Consider the following 19,088-nt stretch of genomic DNA (forward strand, 5'->3'; position numbering starts at 1 on the left):
TCCCCGATGGCAATCTCATTCACTGAGTAATTCAAATAATGAAATAAGTTGGGTAGATTTGGCTTTTTCTTTTAATTGCTTTATAGCCTATATCTGGTATTAGGTTTTTTTTTTCCTTCCTTCTTAAACTATAAACTATAGACAAGACTCAACAGAGGCATTACTTCTATTGCTCTTTAATTTACAAAGCTATTACCTTTTTTTGATAGGCTTTTAAAGGCAGCAGGTGAAGAATACTGTATTTTCGTTTGGTTTATCATACTCTCATACCAATTTTACTGGTATTTTATTTAAATGATGCAGTACTCGGTCCCCCTATCTATTGATATACTTCTAGTTAACTGGTTGGTGACCACCACTACTTAATTTTTCTCTCGTTCATGAATAACCATGTCTTTGTCTATAGTTTCTCGTCATGTTAGGGGGTTAAGACAGAATTGTAAACGTAAAGCCTTGTTTTTATTTGGTAAACAACTTAAATCTGATTTTTGTTTCTTACAAGAATCTCATTCCACATCTGCCGATGTCAACTTTTGGAAATCACAATGGGCTATCGAAATTTCGTTTTCTCATGGCTCTGAGCGTTCTGCTGCAGTCACTACACTTAAGAACACTTTCAGTAGAGATGTTTTATGTTCGGATTGTGACTCTTTGGGACACTATATTTGTCTTGTGATTAGGTATAATAATATTACTGTCATTACTGTTAACGTATATGGATATAATACTAAACTTGGGAATGACAATTTACTTGAATCCTTAGAAAATAGAATTCTTCTTTGGCTTTCCAAATACCCTAATTCTTTTCTTTTAACTGGTGGGGATTTTAATATAACCTTTAAGAACGCAGTTGATAGATGGCCTCCAGGGTGGCTCACCTCTTTTCACACAAGCTTGAAAATGTTTATGAGGAAGCTTGACATTGTTGATGTGTGGAAAGAAAAATTTCCTAATGACAGATCCTTCACGTGGAGCAACAGGGCAGGGTCCAGGCAATTCTGCATTGATTTCTGGTTAATATCCAGTTCCCTCAATGAAGATAATATTACAATTAATTTCCTTACCAGACCCCTTACTGACCATAGAACAATTCATATTAACATCCAATTATTTGTACCTGATAATACCCTTGGTAGATCTGCTTACTCGAAACTAAATAACTCCCTATTACAACATGAAGTAGTTAAAGTGGAGGTCAGTAAATTAATTGCTCAGTGTTTGAATAAGGCTAAAATGGAGAAATCTCATAGTATTAACTGGGAGCTCTTTAAATTTGAGACAAGTAAATTTCTAAGAAGGTATGGGAGTTTTATTGCCAAATCTAGAAGAGCTGAGGAAGAAATCACCTCATTTTATCAACAGCCCCCGGACGCCATCTCAGAGGAGGATAAGCTAAATCTTTTAGACTTTCAGAATAAGTTAGATGACTTTTATCAGCAAAAGGCAGAGGGAGCCTTTGTAAGATCCAGGAAGAGATGACTTGAGGAAGGAGCACAAAATTCTGCATACTTTTTTAGGCTTGAAAAATATTCCAAAAACAACTCTATTCATCAGCTGAATATTAATGGTGTCGTCACTGATAATGCCAAGTTAATTTCAAATTTTGCTGTAACCTCTATAGTAACTTGTATAGCTCAAAAAAATAATTAAGAGGCCATGACTTTTTTTCTAAATTCAGTAAAGGGTTTGAAATCTATTTACATAATTTATAAAAATCACTGTGACGCCCTCTTGGCATATAGGAGGTGTTTGACTCTATTAACCTACTTAAGAACAATAAATCTCCTGGTACCGATGGCATAACTGCAGAGTTTTATAAATCTTTCTCAAGCCAGCTAGTCCCATTTCTGTTGCAGGTTCTCTCAGAAAGCATAGAAAATAATGCCCTAGCCTCACTCAAGGTCTGATTACACTGGTTCCCAAGCCTAAAAAAGATGTACTTCTCATTGAGAATTGGAGACCTATCTGTCTGCTCAATAATGATTATAAAACTATTGCTCTGATGTTTGCCAAGAGAATCAAAGCATCCTGGACACAATCATCGATGAGACGCAGTCAGGCTTTATGAAAAATAGACATATTTCTAATAATAGACTTTTCTAGGACATACTTGACTATCCTGAATTGGTATCTGCAGATAGTTTTATCCTCTTACTAGATTTCTATAAGGCCTTTGATACAGTAGAACATCAATTCATTTTTCACTCCCTAGAAAAATTTGGCTTTGGCGATTTCTTCTGTGAGGCTATTAAAACTTTATATGCTAATGGAAATAGCTCAATCAAAATGAAACATGGTATGACCCCTAGATTTGAACTGAAACATGGCATTCGTCAGGGGTGTCTGATCTCACCATATTTATTTTTACTTTGTACACAAATTCTCACAACCTACATTATCAACAGTGATGTACATCAGGGGAATTTCCATAGCTGGAATTTCCATAGCTGTTAGAGATGTCATTATTAGTCAGCTGGCAGATGATACCGCACTTTTTTTGAAAGATGTAAGTCAGATACCTGTTGCCCTTCATATAATTAATGCTTTTTCTCAGGCTTCTGGTCTACGCCTGAATATAAATAAATGTGAGCTGTTAGCTGTTAAGGACTGTGATGTACACACTATTTGTAATATCCCTGTAAAGGAAGAAGTTACATATTTGGGGCGATCTATTTCTAAAGACCAAAAATCAAGATGCTCTTTAAATTTTACTCCCATTATTCAAAAAAACTCAAAAGAAATTGATTCAGTGGTTGCTGAATCACAAAGAGATTTTTCCCTGAAAGGTAGAGTCTTAATTACTAAGGCTGAAGGAATATCTTAGCTCATTTATGCAGCTCTCTTTTTACATCTGGACTGTAAAATCAATAAAGCTATTGATTGGATGCTCTTTAACTTTATCTGGAAAAATCGCACACACTATATCAAAAAGAGTTATGAATGATTATGAATCTGGAGGGCTTAATTTCCTGGATTTTAAAGCCCTAAATAATACCTTTAAAATGAACTGGGCTTAGCATTTTCTGAAAAATCCTACTTCAATTTGGAGCTTTATTCCCCATTTTAAGTTGTAATTATAATGTAGATAGACTCTGTGTAAAATTATCTGTATTCCATAAGCAGGTCCTTCTAGCCTGGTCTTTGATATATAAGCACAAATTCTCAACACACAGGTTTCTTATTTGGAATAACAGAGACATTCTATTTAAAAACAAGTCAGTTTTCTTTGAGAGATGGGTTCAGAATCAGATTCTGCTGGTGGGTCAGTTTTCCAATGGGGAGGGACTATTACTCACTTGCAGAGAATTCTTATCTACATACAATTTCCCAGTAACCCCTAAGGAATTTGCTATAGTTTTTGATGCCATTCCAGCAGGCATCTTAATGCTTTTTAAGGATAAAACTAGGCTTGCACCCAGGTACGTAGCTTTCCCAACCCAGCTGACTCCCCAGTAGGAAAAATTTGTTTCTCACTACATCCCCCAAGTAATAATAGAGCCATATGTGCCCTGTTTCAAAGAGATGTCTCTATTCCATAACTCACAGCATATTGGAATCAGTTTGTAAATGATATATATTGGAAGAAAGTCCGGATGCTTCCTCATAAATACCTAATCGTAAATAAGGTTAAGGAGGTATCTTTCAAAATTATTCATAAATACTACCCCGCCCATCACTACATGCAGAAAATTAAAAGAGACACAAACTGCTCTTTTTGTGATGAATATCCAAAAAAAGTTTTACACCTATTTTGGCATTGTTGTCACACCAAGAAATTCTAACAAGACCTTTGCAGATTTATCCTTAATCATATTTTAAAGAATTTACATTATTATGGGAAAATGTGGTATTTGGTTTCTTCAGTAACCCAAGAAAAGAAGACAATTTTTAAAATAAATTTGATAATGATACTGGCAAAAATTTTCATTCATAAATGTAAATTTAGCAATAAAAAAACTTTTGTTGTTTTCCTGAAGGATGTTGAGCATTATGTGAAACTACTTCCTAACTCGACTAACAAAAAGGCTATCAAAACACTTAATATCTGTATGTTTTATTATATTTTGTCTAGTATGATATATCCCTGGCTCTTTTGTTATTGTTCTACTTGTACACTATCACTGTATACTGAATCTATTTTTTGTTCTTTGGTTAAAGAGAGAGAGAGAGAGAGAGAAAGAGAGTCCATGTAGAACAGAGCTATGTACACAGCTCTGGTGTAAAAGAAATAAAAGAGAGTAGGCTACAGAGGTTGAAAAAAGCATTGTAGTAGTAGTATAGTAGCATTGAAAGTGTATGCAGTGTGGGGGTATAAGTGCATATAGTCACTGCACCACAAATTAAGCTAGCGTAGCTGCATAAAAATAAAAAAAATGAGTGAACAAGCTGTTAAAGACAGCTCGATTAACTTGTTTCACCATCTGCAGACTGTTTGATCTCAGTAATACTTGCACTGGTGATTTCAATGTTTTTGTATTGTTTTTACTTGAATGCTTCAGTTTTAAGTAAACAGATAAGGACCTGTTTTCCTTAGGTCCTGTTTTCCTTAAATATGTTGATTCCATTAATATCATTAGTAAGCAACAATTAATATCCATTAACAAGAGTGAGCTAGTACAATATAAGACTTTTACAAACACATTTTGAAGGATGCAAAATGTCGTCTACATATCGTTAGACAAAATCCCCAGAAAATATCAAGATTTCATTTTTTGTCATTATCGCACACCCCTACTGATGACCAAATAAAGACAAACATTGGTATTAATGTTGAATAAGTTGACATGGAAATGACAGTAACTATTATATGTGCTTGATCCCTGTCCTGCACCTGCCACAAGACATCATCACACACCATTAACACTTTTTTACCTCAAAAATAACTAGCCGCATTCATTTATTGTGGTCCCTGAGTTTTATGTGAGCACTCAGACACATTGCTGACTCTGGCCAGCTTGAATGTCTGTGAGTGTGGTAAGGAGTGGGCAGAGCTAAGGCACTTAAATGTTGTCCTGACGTCAGTAAAGGCTCTCGTTTGTCTATCATTGCCTTACCTCAAGACGATGCATCTCCCTATACTGGACTAAACCTGTGGCAAACTGTTAAATGAGCAGGTGTTTACGAAAGAACAAGACCATTGAGGAGTGTTCAGTGAAGCACAAGGGTTTACTTCGATTAGGCCATGGTAAAGATGTTTTTGTCTTTTCCTGTTAGAAAGTAATAGCAGTTGTTTCTGCTCAGTGTAATACATATTCACATGTAAGTAGACGTACTGTGGTCATTGTGTGTGTGTGTGTGTGTGTGAGACTGACGTGAGCCGTACACATGTTGTGTGAGATATGTTGTTTTAAATGACTGAGACGAACAGGTTATAAAAATACTGAAATGTGAGGGCCTGGGTATTGAATTCAAAGCCTTGACTCTATCACAATTCAGCAGAACTATTTAATTCTGACGTTACATTTACCCATTTAGTCCAGAATTTTATCATTCACAACATATTCAAAGTGTTATTTATGAATGGCAATTCATGCATCTGAAGACCTATTTATTACTATAATATAATGATTATAACCTCACCTGTTACTCACAGTCACAATGGCACGGCTGTCTAATTATGGGTTGTGGCTTGAGAGCAACACATCACTGTTCATTTTGGACCAGTGGCTGTTCTGCATACAGAGTTTGTTCATAATTAAATCTGTTTGGTCAGGGGAAGAAGGAAGAGGTCCTCTTCACTAAAAATTGAGCTATCCAGTTTGTGGTTCCTATTCTTATTCACAAATTGCTTTTAACTATCTCAAACAATGACATGTTCGGACTCTTTTCCAAAGGCAATTCCTGACTCTTTTCTTTCTGTTCCCCAGGCACTACCAGGCAGCCCAAGGAAGGGGAAGTACCTGGGGTGGATTACAACTTTGTTAGTGTTGAGCGGTTTATGGAACTGGAGAAAAGTGGAGCTTTGTTAGAGAGTGGAACATATGAAGGTGAGCTCACACTCTCTTCTTAAAACTGGCATATAAAATGTCTTTCTGTTTAAGACTGAAGCTGTTGATCATACTCCTCAACAGCTAATCATATTGTTCTCCTCTTTGTCAAACATGGGATTATTTTATTTATTTTCATCTGTGGCATATACTTCGTTGGCTTGAATTAATAATAAACAAATGAATGTGTATAACACTTAGGTCAGTATAATTTCCCAGAAATTTTAAACAGTTTCAAACAATTTCATATAACACTTTGTGTCTTTGGCAGTCTTTGCACTACTGCAATGTTTGATATGTGATACTAGGGAGCACTAAAGGTTAACAAATGTCCTTTTCTTTCTGAAAGCTGCACAGTGTCCGCCTGACATTAGTATCATTTTAAAAAAAGAAGTTTCATACCAGTTATGTTTGTAGTTTAAACACATTATTCTGCTTGCCTTTAAAACAAACAATTTAATTAGTTTAAAAAAAAAAAAGAAAAAAATGAAGTGCTCAAAGCATATTTTCATTAACATAAGCTCTGACTAGCTCTTTGTAGAATTACACAATAACTCTCAATCCAGTCCAGTAGTAACGGATGCTGCAGTGCAGTAATGACTATGGTGACTACACTTCTGCGGTGATCTGTAATAACCTGTATTTATCAGTAATGACTACGGTGATCAGTTTTAACTAGGGTGATCAGTAATAACAATTAATCATAGTGAGCAGTGATAACTGTCCTGATTGGTAATAACACTGGTCACTAGTTTCATTTAAGACAAATACCGATTTTGATATTTTAGGATTTTAAAAATCTGGTAATGATATGTCAGCTGATACTCTTTTTTTTTCCTTTTCCCAAAACACATAACATAAACAAAGATTTCCCAAAGATTTTTTTTGTTATGTGAAGTTATTTAAGAGTCCTAGGTAACATGATATAATGCAGTTTAAAAATACACTTGTTTTATTGTCATGAACAAAACCACAACAAAATATATTAAAGTTTTGATAAATAATGCAGTAAACTCATACAGTGACCTAGAGTAAACGCTGCTGTTGAATGCCTCATATACTACATGTCTGCAACTGAGTCTTGCGACTTGGGGGTTTCACACTACACGTTTGAGAGAGAAGCCAGATAACTTTGTTTGGCTACCACCAAGCCATGTTGAGATGTCTCCCCTGGTTTAATAATTTCCAATGCATGGACTGTAACTACAGACATGGGAGTCGCAGATATATTTACCATTGCTTCATTTAGGCAGAATAAGTTAAACTTAATAGTTTAACTGCTCATTAATGTTAGCGTCTTCCACTGATAATCATGGCATTAGCTAGCTTTGTTTGTAACCTAATTTAGCAATGGGCAGCGTTACAAGCTGCTGTAAGCGATGTTCCTAGAGAATTTTTAGAGGTGAAAAGGGAGAAATGGTAGGACGGCTGCTTGTTTACTTGCTAGAGCTACCACACTGTTTCTTCAATAAATATACAGTCAACTTTGTCAACAGTGCCTACACCACTCAACTACTGTGATGTTATGGTACTGGCGTTCACGTTACTGCAGCAAAACCAGGCATGGCTGACATGAATGTCATAACATGGTTGGAGGATCCATTTCTAATATTCACATAGAATATATTGGTAAGACCAGTGTTAATTTTTACACATTTTTTAAATTTAGTCATAGTCTTAGTCTTTTGACAAAAATGTCCCTTAAATTCAGCTAGATATTAGTCATGTCATACTGGTTCAATTTAGTCAATTACTCACTGACTAAAATGGCATATCATTTTAGTCAACGAAAATCATGTTATTTTAGTTGACGAAATTACATTTGTCAAACTATAACACTTTAACTGTAGATTCTTTAACTTTATATGTACAGTCAGGTTCAGACTACACGATTTTAGCTTCGAGTTTCAGTCGCAGACAAAATTTTGAGATCGGAGACAAAAAACCCCAGTCCAACGCAAATCGCTGAGCCCTCCAAGACGCCCCGACATTTTCAAACATGTTTGAAATTATCGGCACAAAATCAGACCTACTCTTGTAGTTTGAGTGGTCTATGTCAACAAGACTCTAAAACAGCAATGAGCAATAGCCAGTTAGAGCATGAGAGGAAGCCAGGAGGATGTGGCAGAAGTAGGTACAAAACAAGGTACTGTGTACAGTTCTGCACATGCGCGAAATTGCATAATCAGAAACACAATTTATTGCCGCCCCATTTGTACCATGTGTTACACACTTGACTAAATGATGCTCGGGACAAGTGTTGTTTTTTTGGTAAGTTTTTCCGTTTATTCCGTAACGTCCAATAAATCGATATTCTCTCAACAATCTCCTCTCACCGGTTCGCACTCTACTCACTCGACAGTTTTTTCCAACGGATTCTACTACTCCAGCAGGTAAGTATAGCGCATGTGCGCTTGTCCGTAACCCTAAGCAACGGGTATGTGTTCAAGAACCGAAACATTTCTCATTCCCTTTACTCACAATCCCTTATACCCAAACTGTCCGTATTTTAAACAGTTGAACACAGCATGAAACAGGCAATAACTAAAATATCAGAATGCAACAACAAAGAGAAGGTCTACAAAATCCTGGTGGGGATACAAAAAAAATACAAATGGGAATACAAAATTACTATTAATGGGGGGGTGTGCCACACATGCATGTGTGAACATTTTAACGGAAACTGAACACTTGACGGATGTCAGTGAGATTACGTAACCAGAAACAGCGGGCAGTTCACAGCGAAAGTCTGTTTAAAGATATTTAATGCTTGTTGTAGCACAGACATGGAAACATTTCTATATCTATGTATATCTACTGAGTATGCAAGTGACAGTCGTCATTTTGTATGCTGCAGAGTATCATTTTTTCAAGTTCAGGTTTGTTGAATAAATCCCTGTGAGTAAGAGTATTTTGGAAAATCGACAAACTAATGACCGTGGTAGTAAAATAACTGCTTTACTCGCATTCGATTCAGTTTAGTAAAATGCATGTGTATGTGGTCTCTGTACAGACTTCAGACCCATTATATCTCTAAAATATGTCTGTTGCCACCCCTCTACTTACAGTGAAAAATAACAGGACTACATAGCAAGCCAATTTCACAAGGTGAGTAGAAGCTAACCTTGCTAGCTGTAGAAGCTAGCGTTACTGTTCAGGAAACTTAAGCAAACATCGATTACCTAAAGATTTTTTTTCTTAATACATTATCAAAGACAAATGTGATCATACACCAACACAGTGCTTAAACACACACAACAGTTCACCTAATTACACCATATCCCATAATTAAAGTGATGTAAAAAATCACACATGCATGGAACAGATCAGGCAGTGTCGTAAAAGAGATTAAATTCTGTGCATATGCTGATTTTAGCGCATGTGCAGACCTGATTGTGCTTCCGGGTACGGATGGGGCACTTACAGAGCCCCTACAAGTCCACGATTCATACCCGTTCTGCACATGCGCGTACTGATGTAATCGGAAACACAACTTCTTCCTGCACGATTTGTACCATGCATGTGTGAACATTTTACGGCGTTTAACCTGAACACTTGACGGGTGGCAGAAGGTGAGTCCCGTTCTGTACATGCACGTAACTACTTAATTGGAAAACCAGTTTGTTCCTGCACGATTTGTACCATGCATGTGTGAACATTTTAATCGAAACAACTGGCAGTTCCCAGCAAGAGTTTGTTTAAAGATATTTTTATTGGTTGTTATAGCACAGATATGGAAATGTTTCCTTATCTATGTGTTATAGAGTGAGCAAGCGACGGTTCTCATTTTGTATGCTTAGGATTAGCATTTTTGCGAGTTCCGGTTTGTTAAAAAAATCCCTATGTATAATGGGTATTTTGGAAAATAGACAGAATAACGCCTGTGGTAGTTAAAATAACCGCTTGACCCACATTCGATTCTGTTCAGTAAAATGCATGTCTATGTCATCTCTGTATAGACCTTAGACCCATTATATCTCCAAAATATGTCTGTTGGTATCCCTCTGCTAACAGCAAAAAATAACAGGACCACAAAGCAAGACACTTGGCTAATTTGTCACCAATTTCACAAGGTGAGCAGAAGCTAATCATAGCTTTACAGACTGGGGATCAGAAGTGTTCCGAACAACCTCACAGTTAATGTAATCAAACACATCGATTACCTAAGGATTTGATAGCTGCAGTGGTGTAGAATTAATCAGAAGTTTTAGCCGTATTTTCATACACTTTCAAAGACAATGTGATCATACATCAACACTGTGCATAAACGATATACATTTATTGACACTCAAAGTTATTGTTTATTAGATTAGATTACATTAGCCTCAACTTAATTATGCAGAGTACAAATACACAGCCTCACTTAACCACCGTCCAGCCAAAAGGGAGTGTGAAGTAAAGTCAGTGTCAAAAAAAGTAAAAAAGTTAAAGCATTTACTGCTGTATACACAGTTAAAACAACAATGTAAAAAATCACACATGCGTAGAAGGGATCGGGCAGTGTTGTAAAAGAGATTATGCGCTGACTTTAGCGCATTCGCAGAACGGATTGTGCTGCCGGGTACCGATTGTGGACTTACAGAGCCGTTTCTCAATATGCATTCTTCTCTGTACATGTGTTCTCGTGGACTTGTGAAACGTCATCAGTCACAGCCGAAGTACTGCTCCATTTCAAAATTCACTGTCACGGCCTGTGAGGCATGGGATACAGAATCTGGACCCAAAAGCAGACTCTTGAGAGATTGTATTGAAAAAGGTGATTTTAATGATCAAAAATTCCAGCAAAAACAGAAAACAGCAGGCAGTGTTAGCAGTAAATTCATAAACAGGCAAAAATGGGGATCAGGCAAAAGCGTGGTTTGAGTCCAGGCAGAGTTCAAAATAACAAAAGGCAGAGGTACAGAGGAGGGCAAAGCAGTAATCAAAAGCGAGCAGGCACAGGTCACAGACGAGGAGGGCAAAAACAGTCCAGGCAATCACAGAAACCAAAAGGGCAAGACAAGAGCAAAAATCCAGGAAACAGGCAGAAGTCAAAAACATGAGCAAGAGTCAGAAAAACATACATGAAAACGTAAGAGATCCTTCCAAAAAGTGGCAAGGATAATCTGGCAAGAAGTGAATGGTGAGACAAGGCTTTTTAAAACACAGACTAATGAGAGAATGGTGAACAGGTGAGTAGGGGGAAGGCAGGTGATTGGTGCAAAAACAAAAATGTGGAGTGGAACCCAGGAAACAGAACACAAAATGGGAGAGAGGGAAATTGTGGCTAAACAGTGGAAGGACCAGGCTGGATTGTGACATTCACATCTAGCCAAGAACAGATCAAATACCTGGATGTGTTCTCGATTCATGGGTTTTATCAAGGATGCATCAGGAAGTGTCCCTGGACATCGCTGAGTATCTTCCTAATACGGTGGACATTGCGCATAGGCTCGGTCCACAGGATGACAAGCAAACCCAACACATCATCACGCTCTCACAGGGATACGGTGTGGAGAGACGCCTGAACATCTGCCGTGCTTACACAGAACAACATAAAGATCTTCAGAGATTTGCCCCAGAAACCACAGGTGCCAGGAATAAACTGTGGCTGCTGGTGGTGAAAGCAAGAGCTGGTTTCAAAGGGGCGATTGCAGTAATTGATGGTAAAAAAGTCTCAATCAGCGCCTTGTCTAATGTAACCTGGAATGCATAGCAGATGATTTTTTTGTGCTGTTTTAAATGAAAGGCTAAGATTAATATTCCTCCCAGATTCAGGGCTGAATTTTGAAAATGATCAATGGCTCTGAAATATTTGGCTCATTTCTACTCTTCTTTTTGGCTCATTTTCTTCATGGAAATAAGAGAGTTGGGTAGTTATTCTGGTTTATAAAGAACTGTTAATTTAATGCTACCACACGTTTTTTGGTGTAACTTTGGAGTATTTGGCAAGTATTTATTTTCCTTATGATGTCTTTGTTCAGACCTACAGACCTAGTACAATCAATATATATGGATATGATTCCTGTATAGATAATGATATTCTACTTGACAAGCTGGAAGAAAGACTTTAACATTAAATAAAATATTACTTTGGATGATGCTGTTGATAGTTGGTCTCCATGCCAACCTACTTCTTCCAACTACAAATTGAGAACATTCATGGACAGATTTGATATAACTGATATTTGGAGAGAAAAAAGTCCCCAGAGTTGTATATATTCATGGAGCAACAAAGACACCTCCACACAGTCCAGGATAGATTATTGGCTCGTATCAAAGTCTGTGACTCACAATGACATTTCAATATATATACAGAATTACCCATTAACTGATCACAAGGTGATACATATAACACTCAACCTTTCCCCTGACTCAGATACCAATATAAAAAAAGCCACAAACTAAACAACTTCCTCTTAAAGTATGCTTTTGTGAAGGAAAAGATTAAATCCTTAATTGCTGATTACTGGTTAAAAGCTTTAATAGAGAATTTTTATTGCCGGAACTGGGAATTGTGTGAGTATGACCGTGGCGTCCTCTTAAGGAAAACTGGAGAAGAGAACATGAGGACTATGTAATCTCCCCACTCACTCACCTCTCTGGCCACCAGCACTTATCTGATCAGGACAAAAAGAATATTTAAACTTACAAAATGACTTAAATGATATCAATTGCATAAAAGCTGAAGGAGCCTTTGTTAGGTCCAGAAGGAAATGGATGGAGGAAGGAGAACAGAATTCAGCGTACTTCTTTAGATTAGAAAAAAATAATTCTAGGATGTCTTCTGTAACACAGCTGGACATTAAAGGTAAAAAAAAACACTGATGCTAAAAAGATATCCTTATTCTGTACTGAATTCTTTAGCAATGTATATAAATCTAGATACTCAGAAGATTCTGCATCCCTATTTCTTCAATCAACTGAGCAGTGCAATAAAATATCAGATAATGACAAACAAGATTATGACAATGACATTTTCCTAGGTGAAGTTAAGAAATGTACTAAGAACTTAAAAAATAACAAGTGACCCGGCAACGATGGTCTTACAGCTGAGTATTATAAAATGTTTAGTGAAGATATTGCCCCCTTCCTACTCTGTGTTTATCAGGAAAGTATTCATAATGAGGCCCTGCCCCCATCTATGACACAAAGTATCATTACCTTAATTCCCAAACCCAATAAGGACTTAAATTCTCTTGACAGTTGGCACCCTGTTAGTTTCTTAAATAATCATTATAAAATATTAGCTTCAGTTTTTGCTAATAGGCTAAAAAATGTATTAGCATTAGAGATGAAACTCGATCGGGATCGAGAAATTAACACATTACCAATAACTTCCGCTTAGTATTAGATTTACTACTTAGATTAGATTTACTAGATTTACTATAACAAGCTCATTGATAATAACAGGTTCATTCTTTTTTTAGATTTTTACAAAGCCTTTGATTCTGTAGAACACCCATTCATTTTTAAAGTGCTAGACATGTTTGGCTTTGGTGCATGATTCCCTAGCGCCATTAAGATGTTATACAAAAATGGTAACAGCTGCGTTAAACTAAAATATGGTACATCTAAATGATTCTGTTTATCGCGCAGTGTTAGACAAGGGTGCCCAGTCTCGCCATATCTGTTTCTCCTTGCTTCTCAATTGCTTGCGACCTTTATACATCAGAGTAACCTACAAGGCATATCAATTGCTGGCTGTCAAATTTTCATCAGTCAGCTAGCAGACAACATCACACTTCTTAGGGATGCTTCCCAGGTTCCTCAAGCTATTTCTCTTATAGAAAAATTTTCCAGAGCATCAGGACTATTTGTAACCATTTGTTTGTGAACTATTGGTGGTAAAAGATAATTCAGTGTCCAGTATTTGTGGTATTCTAGTCAAAGATCAAGTCAAGCACTTAGCGTTAACAGTCCTTAAGAGTGACAGTTTAAGATGCCTCATTAACACTAGAAGCGCCAAGCACCGGTCATTTGACCGCTGTGACGTCTTATTAGAAGCGCCGTGCTGGTTTGACCTACTTATACCTAGAAGCGCCGAGCAGCGGTCATCTGACTGCAGTGGCCCCAAAAAAAATAAAATCTTTGCACTCGGTCAAATTTCAGGACCCTCCTTTCATGACTTTTCCTAGATTTGTGCGTTTTATCACCCAGCATCCTTAAATTTTCAAAATCACCCCGGTACAAGCTAATTTAAAGCTATTTTTCTCCTATTTGTGTGAAACTGCTGCCAGCCTTGTGTTCGGCCATGTTGTTCCCTGCCTTTCAAGGCTGCGATTCTCTTTTCTCTCGCACTGCGTGAAAAGAGGTGTATTCGGCCTGGAATACTCCTGTATATTCCCGGATACTCCACAGATTATCGGCTGTATCCAGCAGTTTGCAGCTCTGTTACGCGGCATGGAATACTCCTGAATATGTACCGTGTTTTGGGGTCTGCCTAGAGCCCCTAGTTGCCATGGTGAATAATCCCTTGGGGGTGCTTGGAAGGGAACATTTGCACTTCACACCTTGGGCCACCAGGTATCCTGCAATTGGTCAAAAGTCTTTCTTTGGATTGGTGGAGCAATGTCTTGTCCCTCCTCTAAAACCCTTCCCCATTGGTCCATTGTGGGTCCCCAGAAATGAATTCATATGGTTTATATAATAATAATAATAATTATTATTATTATTGGTGGTGGTGTTGTTTTATGTTCATAGGTAGATTGTATAGATAGTCTGGCAAACAAAAATGAATTACACAAATTTTATTATAAATAAAGCAAATACAGTATGATATAAGACATATAAATTGACATATATATATATATATATATAATCAATGTACAATATATAACAGAATAGAATACATTAGAACAGAATATACTGTAATATCATAGTATATAATACAAATGCTTTTGGGAGCATAAATGAAACTCTAAATGTTGAGCATTCCCAAGAACAACCCAGCTTCCGCGGTCTCTATTCTGTAGCACCCCACACAGTGCAGACAACTCTGTGCTAGGCGGGAGGACCCACGCTGGCCTTCCATCCAAGATGGCGGCGTCCCCTTCAGAAATTATATCTACTGATGCGGTCCTCCATATGGCAGCCTCCTCCTCAGTTTAAAGAACACTAGCTCTGGCCTTGAGCAGATGCAAAACACAGTGAAAACAGAAATTAGATCACTGAAAATAGCAAATGGTGAAAAAGTCTAAGAACTACTAGGGAAATGATGTTTGGACTTACTCTTCTCCTCCTTTGCCTCGTTCGAGTGGCGATCCTGCCCCCCTCTTTGTTCTCTGGATTCACCCGGTAACTCTTTCGAATAGTCTCAATCGGTCTTTCAGGATGCTAGAGAGAAAAAAAAGCGGAGAAGAAAGGAAGATTGATTAAAAGTTCGTTTAGAATTCCAAGCACTGCTATGAAACAATCGCGACGATATAGTCTACCAACAAAACACGCTGTCCTACCTTGTCCGTGGATCATATCTGTGCGTGTCGTTTTCAGCATTATGCATTATCCGCACAGCTTCCTGTAGAAGCAAAATTAATACAAGAGTTAAACTCAACCACATTAAGGGATAAAGCAGATAAAGAAATGTGAACGTATCAGAATGCGCGGCAGTCAAAGACGAAAGCCAGAAGGCTACAGAAATAAACTTACCGAAACAGAGTTATTCCCCGCTCGTCTTCTTTTTTCGGGCAGACTGCTCTTGCGCCCCTTTGATGAGACTCCATCCTGTCCAACCGCCGAATAACATTCTCCATGAACGTTTACTGCTGTTCAGACATCTTCTTAAAAATGCATTTAACGGGGACACCAGTTGTTTGTTTTCGTTCGGACTCGCGTTGAAAAATTGGATATTCCCGGCGCACGAGTAGCCTCTCCACTCCGCTGTCCGTTCGAAAACTTAAGTGTTCTTTTGCAAGCCATCTTCAAAATACACACTATCGACAGAATACGGAGTACAACTTCTGTAATCCTTCAGTGACTCGCCTCTCCTTACCTTACTACAGGTAACCCCTTCACCAAAGCAAATTTCGCGCTGCAGTTGCACACAATGCTATTGGTTACTGTCACTCTACGCCATGCACGCACAGAAAACTGATTGGACAGGACTCAACCTTAGATTCTAAGTGGGTGGTTTGAAAACGGGGCGCGTCCTCGTACTGAGGAGAAACATTCCGAACAAACAAGCGAGAATCAACAACAAAAACTCCTATGCCCTGTAAACTTTTTTTTTTTTTTTTTTAAAGTCCTGTATCCTTTGTCCCGCATCCCTCATACTGAGATAATGTCCCGCATTTTCGCTGGTCGTTTGATTTTTAACTGTCAGAAATAAAAAATATATGGATCCATTATTTTACCCGCCCGCACATGAGCATAGTTTCTAATCTATTTTAATAGCGCTATGCCAAAAGCAGTAAAAATGCAACATAGGCGAGTTTTTTTAAAAGCCTTGCTTTCACCAAATGGCTGAGAGGAGAGCGTTGAGGGCGGTCGTCAAGAGTCTGTGGCGGCCGTCAATCAAACTGTGCAGCTGTGGGGCCGACGAATTTCTTTGCTATGACACAAAAACCAAAATTAGTAAAACTTTACAGATATGAAGATAAACGCTGTCAGCCGAAGTCATGGTCAAAAAGAAAGGAAAAAGTTCTTTTATCCCTTCTGACCATGCTTCTCATCCAGTAGAGATTTTGGCTTGATATAAAGATTTGCGTTGAAATTGTTTTATTTTATGTAATATTTTATTTTGAGCCTTATTTATTCTTATAGTTGGATTTGGTCAGGGGTTTAACTTGAAAGACTTGAGCTGTATGATGCCTGCTGCTTTGCTTAAGTACAGTTGCCTTTGATGGGCCTGTAATGGCCAATGCATGTTGGATGTCTATCAATGCAAGTGTATACAAGTGTTTCTTATACAGTTAGACTGACATTATATCTAAGTTTTACATCATCTCTCAGCATTAGTAACATGTCCCATATTGTCCCACACAAACTTACTACTTGTCCCCCATTTGGTCTGTCTGCATCTGGTCACCCTGTACCTTTGACCCCAAGTAAAGGACAGTTGCATAGCCATCAAATATGTAATTAATGAACCTCTCATTTAGACTTTTTTAAATTATGTTTTCAGTGTGTTTTTGTATGCTCCATTTGAAGAGTCCATCATAATTTAGCTGCATGACAGTACAGTGACATTAAAGGCTACATGGGCCTACCACTGCTATATTATACACCATGCAACACCTAAGAAGTTTGTGTGGTTATCAAAATATCGGCTAAATATTACATATAGGCTAACTGATAGAAAGTTACAGTCAGGAAGGGGGGCAGGCTTCTATGCCCAGTCCCACCTAGACCACTGACTGTTATTAGCATTTGAAAGGCCAAGCCATCAGCTAACGACTGTGGTCACGCGGATGCCTGAAAACTGCCGTCTAACAGCTGTATTCAGACATTTGCGGGAGTTTTCAGGTCCGCATGACAAAGTTCTGCGGGCATCCGAATACCTCCGGAAAACAGCAGGTTTAGCGGAAGTTTACTTTGTCCGGATATTTCTGAATACACCACTTTTCACGCAGTGTCAGCAGATGTCGCAAGGGTTCGCTCATACTAGTTTTCTGTCTTTTATATATACATATATATATATATATATATCAGGGTTTTATATATATCGATCCAGAGTTATAAGAGTTGTAAATTAATATTACATAATGTACAAAAATGACAACAATAATTTAATAATCACTAATTTTTGCACTAGCCTACTTGAACCGTGCGTAATTAGTCATCATATGACTGATAGTTTGTGTGTAGACTATGGTAAGCTTTATTCTCATGTCATGACATTACATTATTTTAGAGCTGCAACAATAATTTACATTATTAAAATACAAATATTTAGTAAAGCGGATAAACATATAATAAACGCATTTTTGTTTCATGTACAGGACCATAACTAATTATTATATGACTTAGATAGTTGGCAGGAATTTTGCGAATGCTAATTCATCCAATATAATACCCTATGCAAGAGACGGCACAGTATGGGTTGAACAAACTGCTGGCAACCCTCGGGGTAGAGCGTGAGAGTACAATATCATGAGAGAAACCCCAGGGCCCACATGTTATGCCAAGGACAATATTACAAGTCCATTGAGCAGTTCAGTGTGTTTGGTTGACACAGAAATGTGGTGAAAGATTCAGAAATACTCTGAAGCAGAAACTGATCGAAATGATGCTGATAAGTTCAAACTGCGGGTCTCCTTTGTTTGAGAGGTATTATGGGCGGTAAAAGCATGAACCCAGACGACTACTGGTCTGCTAACTTGGGAAATCCCATTTTCAGAGACAGATGTCTCGACAGAGATTCCAAGATATCGTGCGCTATCTGCGCTTTGATGACAAGAATACAAGGGCTGCCCACCTTGTGACAGATAAATTTTCCATATTAGATTTTCGATTAAGTATTGCTTCTTACACACCTAGTGAGAACATAACTGTAGACGAACAACTGTTCCCTATCAAGTCGTTACTGTGTCGTTTCACACAGTACATGGCCATTAAACCGGGCTAATTTGCTATTAAATTCTGGGTGGCCGCTGACATTGAAACAAAATACATGTTGAACGCAATTCCCTATCTAGTGAAAGATGACAGTAGGCCGGCAGTAGGCCGAAAATTTCTTCACCTCGTTGGTACTGGCAAACAATCTTTTGGTCTACATTCAAGGGAACTTCGAGTTGGTTGACAAAGTGATTCATGACACGGTTGTTAGGAGGGGGTTGGGATCACACCTAGGCTATTGTTCTAGGCTGTCGGTCGAATATCTCTCCACTTGAAATGGGAACACAAAACAGCGAGGTACAACCTTCCCTGATTGAACAGGCTGTGTAAAAGTGGTTACAGCATCCCGACACATAGGATACTAAAGAGCTCGAAAAGTACTTTGTTATCTATTTATTTACTTAGTACATTTTTCACTGTATACACGATCGCGTGTATCTATCTTGTATGATGTATAATTAATTCTTTCTAAGTATTGAAAAGACACAAAAGAAATTTAACTGCTGGTTGCAAGGAGATCTGTCATTAACAGGAAGAATCTTATTGACAAAAGCAGAGGGAATCTCT

General features: G+C 37.8%; 1 protein-coding gene across 1 annotated transcript in view; it reads left to right on the forward strand.

Annotated features, from left to right (window-relative positions):
- magi2b (membrane associated guanylate kinase, WW and PDZ domain containing 2b) overlaps positions 1-19,088 on the forward strand; it is a 117,734-nt gene that overhangs the window by 33,812 nt on the left and 64,834 nt on the right. Inside the window, exon 3 of the mRNA XM_030794276.1 lies at positions 5,868-5,987. Coding sequence (XP_030650136.1) covers positions 5,868-5,987 — 120 coding nt within the window. The remainder of the gene's footprint in view (positions 1-5,867; positions 5,988-19,088) is intronic.

Source organism: Chanos chanos, chromosome 2 (assembly GCF_902362185.1).
Source record: "Chanos chanos chromosome 2, fChaCha1.1, whole genome shotgun sequence".
NCBI classification, from domain to species: domain Eukaryota; kingdom Metazoa; phylum Chordata; class Actinopteri; order Gonorynchiformes; family Chanidae; genus Chanos; species Chanos chanos.